The following is an 8,470-nucleotide window of genomic DNA, read 5'->3' on the forward strand; positions in this document are numbered from 1 at the left end:
ATAGCAGTTTTGTTTTGTAGATGTGTAGAAATATTACGGGAAAGTTAACCACTTCACAGAGACATTGTCTATTTTACTACTGCAACAATGTTAATGTCGTTCTCTTACGACTTTGAGATATTCATTAAAGTTTGCTTCCATGCTCTCTTGTCATTTCAAAATACTTTTCAAAGTTCTTTCGATATCAAGGTCTTTAACATAAAAGGGAGTTTCTTTTTCATACGCTGATGAATTTAAAAATTAAACGAGACTTACCTGAAGTTGAAGTTTAATTTGAATTCTACAAGTCATCAGCGGGGAGTGGAAGAGTTGCATGAGAGAGCATACGCATGCGCACGATAGCCACATTTCAAAGTCAGCCTGAGTTCATTGTTGGAGTGGAAGAGTTGGGTGGGTATAAATTGTTGTAGGGTTCGGGCATGCAACTCTTCCACTCCCCGCTGATGACTTGTAGAATTCAAATTAAACTTCAACTTCAGGTAAGTCTCGTTTAATTTTTAAATTCTACTACGTCATCAGCTATGGTCGTGTCAGAGTTGTATGAGATTTCACAGTAAACAATGGAATCAGGCTCCGAGGTTACAAAGTAACCCAGGCAGAAAATTCATTATCAATAGGTACTCATGTGTATATATTTGTATATATAATTTAACAAAACATATCAGCTACTTTCTAGTGTGTTCAATATCGTAGATCCGAGATTAAATGAAGTCTTGATAGGTTTATTGTAAAAAGTTTGGAAAGTCGTTGCATTCGACCAGCCAACCGACTCGATAATCTGAGTGATATCTCCTAGTTGGTTTGCTGCATATGATGTGGAGGCTGCTCGGGTACTGTGAGAACCAAATTCCTTCGTGTTAACACCAGCTAGGGATAGCACTGTCTTGCACCATCGTGATATGGTTTCACGAGAGACCGCTTTATGAGGTTTAGTGTAACTTATCAGAAGTTTTTTACAGTCATGGCTACGTAATTCTGTTGTTCGTGCGATATACTCCTTGAGGTGTTGAATAATACAAAGCGCTGGCTCATGTGGATAAGCATTAAAAGTAATTGGTTGAATATGACGTCCAACCCTGGTTTGTTTAACCTTCTCTTGAACTACAAACACACACTTCTCTGCAGAGAGGGCCATGTTGTCCATATTAAGAAGGTGGATTGTTTGGCCTCTTTCCCCGCTCAGTATTAAGAGGAGGAATGTTAGTTGGCATGTAAGATCTTTTAAGGACAAATCCTGTATCTTCGGTTGTTTCCGCAAATAATTGAATACGATATTAACATCCCAAATAGACTTATATCATGGAAAATTGGGTCTCAGTTCGAAAATCCCTTTCATGAAACGTTTGACAAGGGGGTGCTGCCCAAAAGGTAGAGTTTGAGCACTGGTCTGGAACAAAGCCGATAAAGCACTGCGCGCTGAGTTAATGGCCGAGTACGATAAACCAGAATGGAAAAGATCGGACAGAAATTCAATAACTTTTGGAATAGGTGGGTTGAAAAATTCGCACCTTGTAGTACTACAAAAATGTCCCCATTTTTTGATATATGTTTGGTATTGGGATTTTGTCCCTGCCCTCCAAGAGGCCATTATTATCGTCGCTGACCTTTCCGACACACCTAACTGAGTGAGTTGTTGCTTGACACAAAACATATTTTCAGTTCCAGCTTCTTTACTAGAGGGTGCAACTCGTCTGGCGCAGCTGGTAGATGTAGGAGTGTTGGGGAAGGATGGCAAATGTAAGGTGGCTGTACTAGCAGTGGTGCAATCAGTGGATACCAAGGCTGTGTCGGCCAATTTGGGATGACCAGAATGCCCGTGGCTCGTTCTTGTGTAATTTTTCGGATTGTCTTTAAAATGCAGCTAAACGGAGGGAAGCAATAAAACTTTAGATTGTTCCATGGGATAGAGAATGCGTCAATGTATGTTGCCTCTGGGTCAGGCTTGTATGAACAGTATTTTGTTTAATTGTTTGGAGATAGGATGGATTTAACATCCATTCACCTTCGCGATATATTTTCCTTGATTCCTTATCAGCGACTACATTGGTAGACCCAGGCAAGTGTGCTGCAGTGATTTCTATTTTAGAGAGTTTAAGTTCGACTTCCGATACCAATACCAATACCGATGTCTTCACTTCCGTTGTCATTTTGGTAGCGGGAATTTTAAAGTGTTAAGTTATCACGACGGATGAAATAAAATATCAAAACAAACATGGCGCATGCAGTTGATATTTCCTTAGAAGAAGCTTTAATAGTACAGGCATTTGAAGACGATATTTTAAGTGAAGAGGAAGCTTTTTTAGCATTAGAATTAGCTGGGTGCAATGAGAACGAGCCAATAGTACACAGAAATTATGAAAGACTAGATTTAAACCGACTAGATGAAACTGAGTGTTTGGAGAGATTTCGATTTTTAAAACAAGATATCACTCGACTTGCACGAGCTCTTCGGTTGCCTGATAAATTTGTTGGTTATCAGGGTACAGCATGCAATACTATTGAAGGTTTGTGTCTGCTTTTGCGACGTTTGGCGTACCCTTGTCGTTATGTTGACCTAATTCCTCTCTTTGGACGTTCTAAAGCAGAGCTTTCAATTATTAGCAATGCTGTGCTAGATTTTATTTATGCAGAGCATAAACATTTACTGAACTCTTTCGTTGTTCCATGGATGAGCCAAAGAAATCTGTCACTATATTGTGAACCAGTTCACAGAAAAGGAGCTGCATTGGATAATTGTTGGGGATTTGTAGATGGGACGGTAAGTTTTGCATGCATAGTTGAATTGAAATTTGCAGAAAAACCAAATAATTATAAGTGACAATTTGTTTTAAAGGCCCTGCATGAGTGTAATAATATTTTTGTTTCCAACACTAGGTTCGACCAATAAGTAGACCAGGGGTAAACCAGAGACAGGTATATAATGGACACAAACGTGTTCACGCACTAAAGTACCAGTCAGTTGTAGCAGCAAATGGTCTAATAGTGCATGTACATGGACCTGTAGGTAAGTTTTTCGGTTCAAAACACTCAATATGGTACCAGTCTTTGCACATAAATGTTAGCAATTAAATAGTGCTTTTGCTAGTTTTGGACAGCTGAGAAGCTAATTGCATGGAAGCAAGGCATGGGGTGCTTGTGTTTTTATCAATGTATTACAAAATAAATTGACAAGATATAGCAAGCCAAGCAGTGGTGAATTTTGATTTAGTTTTTATTTTACCCCCAAACCTAGCTCACTTCCATGAAATGAGCCACTCTCCTGACCAAAACTAATTTGCCTTTTCTTTAAGAATTTCTACAAGGCATAATTAAAAAGTTACTTGATAAGAATGGTATTTGTAAATTTTTGCCTTAACTCTTTTGCAGAGGGTAAAAGGCATGATGCTAGGATATTTGTGGAGTCTGGCTTACAAGAACAGCTGCAAGTACATTCTTATGATGATCATGATAACAGACCCTTGTGTATATATGGTTTCACGCCACGTACAAGGTCCATTCAAGGGGGCAAACCTTACCGAGGCACAAAAGGCATTCAATACCTCGATGAGTAGTGTACGAATAGCAGTAGAGTGGCCATTTGGAGGAATAAGCACATATTTTGCATTTGTAAACTTTAAAAAGAACTTGAAGCTGTACTTGCAAGCAGTAGGGAAGCTATATATAGTTAGCATTATTTTATATAATGCTAGAGTTTGCCTTTATGGTAACACAGGAAGCAACTTTTTTGAAATTCAACCACCTAGCTTGGAGGAGTACTTGGGATTTACTGAATAAAATGCATAACCTTGTATATTTGTGTATACATGTACATCATACTAATGAAAAATATATTAATTTTATAAATATTAACAAGGACACCAAACTTTAAATGTTTATAACAAAAACAAGTGTGTTGTAATAGTCTTGTAATTATATTAATTATCTTTAATGTCTCTTAAAACTTTAAGCAGTCCCAGTTGAACTTGACTGTATATACATTATACTAATGAAAAATATATTAAATAGTTTCCATAAATATTAACAGGGACACCAAACTTTAAATGTTTATAACAAGAACAAGTGGTAGCATCTGTGCGAACTGAACGTATTATGTAAAATAGTCTTGTAATTATATTACTTATCTTTAATGTCTCTTAAAACTTTAAGCAGTTCCAGTTGAACTTGACTGTTTTGAACATGTAACTCTGCCATCAACTTTTGCTGTTGTTGTTGAAATATCTGCTGTTGGGCTTGATTTTCTAGATGCATCTTCATAATTTGTTGTTGATGTTGATGGCCATGCATTTGTTGTTCAATAAGCAAAGCTTGTTGCTGCTGCTGTTGAGCAACAATATCTGTGAATAATGCCTGCCTTTCTTTATCTGCTTGTAAGCGCTTCTCCTCAATTGCCATTCTTTTTATTTCCAACTCATTTTTGGCATTTCTTCCTTCTTCAATTAACTCTTTCAACACTGTTGATTTCCGTTTAACAGGGTTGTTTGCTTGCCTTTCCATTGCCTGAATCCTGACATCTGCAATCTGCTGTTTCTCATCATTTGCAATCTTTTCTTTCTCTTCAAGCTGTTTGGCCAAGGCTGTCGCAGCATCACGTGCTTTTTCATATATATCAAGCAAGAGCTGTTCAAGCTCGTCATATTCAGCCTCAATCCCTGAAGCCACCATTTCTTCTCTCTCGTTCTTTATAAATTCATCCATTAACTTGTCATATTGTGTACGAACTCCACGTTGTGTTGTGTTTAACCCTGAACCTGGAATACCATTTAAGGTACTTGCAATTGCACTCCAAGTCTCACCCCTTTCCTTTGAGCCCTTACTATATTTGTATGGCTCTTGTGCTAACACTTCCTTTAGAAGTAGGATATTATGCTCACGTTTCCATCTAAAGACTTTTTTCTTTCTAAAAGATTAAGAAACAAATGTCTATGAAATATAAACTTTATAATGTCATTTAATAATAACAATAAACACTCACAACAAAAAATGTCTTAAAAAATGGGATGTTTACAGTCCCGTGCACTGCATGGGACAGGATATAGGTAGGATATAAATAGTTTATATGAACACAGAAATCACTCACTGGTAAACGAAGGTCATAGGAATAAAGTACCCTAATAACTTAATGATTCATGCACTAAACCAAAACAACAATAAGAGCTTAAAACCAATCACGTATATCACTATAAATCATGTTCTTATAAATCCAAAGAAAGTTATTTAATTATCTTGTTTGACCTACCGTGTTTTATCAGCATCTTCGAAAGTGGACGCCATTGTAAATATGTAATGAACTATAATAAAACACAAGAATATAAAACACATTGTTAGCGAAAATGTGCTGTATACAAAACCGCAGCTGAGCTAAAATTCCTACTAAAACATGACTCAGGCGATGCTAATAAACAAATATGTTACGTCTTTATGGAAAAAACTATGAAATACAGTATTTATATGAGTGAATAATGAGTTTACCTTTCAATTCCCACGACTACCGAAATGACGCTGACTTCCGTAGTGACGACTTCCAAAACAATTGTCCTCGTGCTCTTTGCAGGCACAGCGCATGCGCATGACCTGTTGTTAGTATTGGTATTGGTATCGGGAGTCGAACTTAAACTCTCTTTTGTTAGTCATGCAGAATTCCCAAATTTCCACTGCTATGGTGTTTAGAGTGTCATTATGGCTTGTCCCCATGTTGTTTATCACATAAACAGTTGTACTGTTATCCACCATAATTTTAACATGCTTCCCTGCTAATTTTGAAACAAATGATTTAAGTGCAAATAATGCAGCTTTCATTTCAAGGACGTTTATATGCAGCTTTCATTTCAAGGACGTTTATATGCTGTACGCCCTCCTGTTTGCACCAGTTCCCCCCTGTTGATTGGTCACCTAGAGCTGCCCCCCACCCAGTCAGAGAGGCATCTGAATAAAGGACAATGTCAATTGGGGTTGTGAGGATATTTTTGAATGACCCTTGTAAATTCTTTAGCCACCAATTTAATTCTGTCTTGGCTTTCTTAGATATATTCATTGGAGCTTCAAAATTTCCTTTGTGTTTAGCTAATGCTACGGTTTTGTCTTTCTCAAGGTTGCGGTAGTAAAGTGGGCCGTATTTGACAGCCGGGAAACTTGATACCATATGACCAATAACTTGGGCAACAGATCTTATTTTAGTTGCTTCTGATGCCAAGATGGTTGTAATGAGACAAATGAGTTTTTCTATTTTCACATCAGTAAGACGTATTGTCATTGTGCGGGAGTTAATTCGGAACCCAAGAAAAATTATTTCTTGTGTTGGGATAAATACAGACTTGTGTGGATGGATAACAAAACCAAGTTTTTCCAATAAGGTCAATGTTGCAATGATAGTATTAATACAACTTTCATATGAATGGCCAATCAAAAGTAAGTCATCTATGTAGACTATAATAATGTGTCCTTTCAGCCTTAATGTGGCCAGGACTGGTTTGAATAATTTGGTAAACTTTCTTGGACAAGAAGAGAGGCCATTGGGGAAAGCTGTAAATTTAAATAATTTTCCCTTATATGAGAATTTTAGGAAGTTTTGGGATGCAGGATGGATTGGAACACTATAGTAAGCATCCTTTAAGTCTAATGATGCCATCCAACATCCCTTTGTTATAAGCGTAAGAGCGGTATGTATATTTTCCATTTTAAAATGGTAATTTTCTACAGATTCATTCAATTTTTTAAGATTTAAAATTAATCTAAGGTTGCCATCTTTTTTCGGAGTGGTAAAAATAGGGGAAACAAATTCAACTAAGTCTGCATGACAAGGGATAATCACTTTCTTATTCAATAATTCCTCAATAGCAGCATCTATTTTATTCACCTCTGCATGTGGAAGCATATTTGGAGGGGACTGGTGCTGAACAGGGCAAGTGCTATGAAAAGTAAGCTGAGCCCCTGAAACCATTTCTAAAATGTCTGAGTCTGAGGTTAATTTTTCCCATTCGCTAAGGGAATGTGAAATTTGACCCGCGTGAAAGGAGGCAACCTTTTCGGTTAAGTAAGGGATTAATTCCTTTATAACAAAGTCTGGAAAACTATATACCTGTTGTCTTAATTGTTCTAATTTTTTGTTGATGGCTTCCGGGTTTGGTAATTTTGGTTCCTCCTGGGAGGATACTGTGTCCTCCCTCGCTGGGATAAAAAAGGCCTGGTTGCCTGAGATTGTGATGGCCCAGATGAAAAACGTTTGGTAAAGTTGTTTTGCCCTGAATGGAAGGTTAAGCTAGATACAGTTTTGCTTGATGTTTTAATATCCTGAGCTTTCTTAGCTAGATCTTCCCCAAAGAGTAGAGGCCCAACTTTGTGGGTCCTTGAACAAAGTGGTTTGTAATCTGGGTGAAGAAGAGGTCGAATGGCATCTTTACGTTTATATGAAATCTCTTTGCATACATGTCCAATTAGGGCAGTAGTATCAAGCAATTGCGGGATGATAGTTTTGTAATTTGGAATGCTTTTACTCTCCCTACACTCTAACAATGTATTAATACCCTTCGCTAGACCTGAGAGCCCTTTTATCAAGGTGTCTTGTAAATTGGCCATTTTAATGTCAGCCTTTTTGGCAAATGGCTTCATTTTTGCCATATCTCTTGGTTTACTTTGGGCACATACATCTGGTCACAGTTTTCAGGTCGTTTATATTTGTTTAGGATTTCTTTCAATTTTGAAATATCGAAATCATCCGCAAGTTTTGAATTAATAATTTTGGCCAAAGGTTCAGTAATAGGAGGCCCAGTTTGTTCCTTAGCAGACAAATTTTGAGCTATATCTTCAAGGAGATTATCGTTGTTAACCTCGTCGTCATCCTCTCGAAAGTCTGGTCCTCCATACAAACTCAACGTGTCATCGCCCTCATTAGGTTGTTCGGCAGATTGTTCGTTCTCGTGACAATCTTCTACAGTACTTTGCTGGCTTGTTGTTAACGGGTCATTACCCTCGGACGTGTGCCCGGACTTTGGGGCAGATTTTGCTCTCTTTGGAGCTGGTTCTGTGCCGTTTTCGGGCTCATCTACGACTATGTATTCGGCTTCGGCGTCGCTAGCACGAGGCCGCTTCTCGACGGTCCTGTGTCCTTCGAATATACCTTTCAAATAGTCATTTGTTTGTGACATGCTAGCCTGCATAGCCGTGAGCACAGAAAGAAAGTTTTCCTCATTTCTTGAATGAGTGTTATAATCATTATTATCGGAGGCAGCGTGCTCAGAAGGTGCTGACTCTGGTTTATCTTGAGACATAATTTACATAACAAATAAACGCAAAGTTATACAAACAATTAGCTAATTTTGTATCAACTTATCTGTAAGAGTTGGATTTTGTTCTTTGGAAGTTTTGAATCAGCAATTTTCGTCTTGATGGATAGGATTGAAGTAGAAACTTTTTGAGATTCGAAAAAATTGTGGCTTCTCCGTGACAAAGGCGTATACAAGTGGCTATCGTGCGC

General features: G+C 37.8%; 1 protein-coding gene across 1 annotated transcript; it reads right to left on the minus strand.

Moving 5' to 3' along the window:
• Positions 1-4,113: 4,113 nt before the first annotated feature.
• LOC114531193 (putative uncharacterized protein DDB_G0271606) lies at positions 4,114-4,695 on the minus strand. Its single transcript, XM_028552843.1, has one exon. The coding sequence runs from the start codon at positions 4,693-4,695 to the stop codon at positions 4,114-4,116; it is 582 nt and encodes a 193-aa protein (XP_028408644.1).
• Between the last annotated feature and the right edge of the window lie 3,775 nt (positions 4,696-8,470).

Source organism: Dendronephthya gigantea, unplaced genomic scaffold (assembly GCF_004324835.1).
Source record: "Dendronephthya gigantea isolate DGI-Jeju-01 unplaced genomic scaffold, DenGig_1.0 000069F, whole genome shotgun sequence".
In the NCBI taxonomy this organism is placed as follows: Eukaryota; Metazoa; Cnidaria; class Anthozoa; order Malacalcyonacea; family Nephtheidae; genus Dendronephthya; species Dendronephthya gigantea.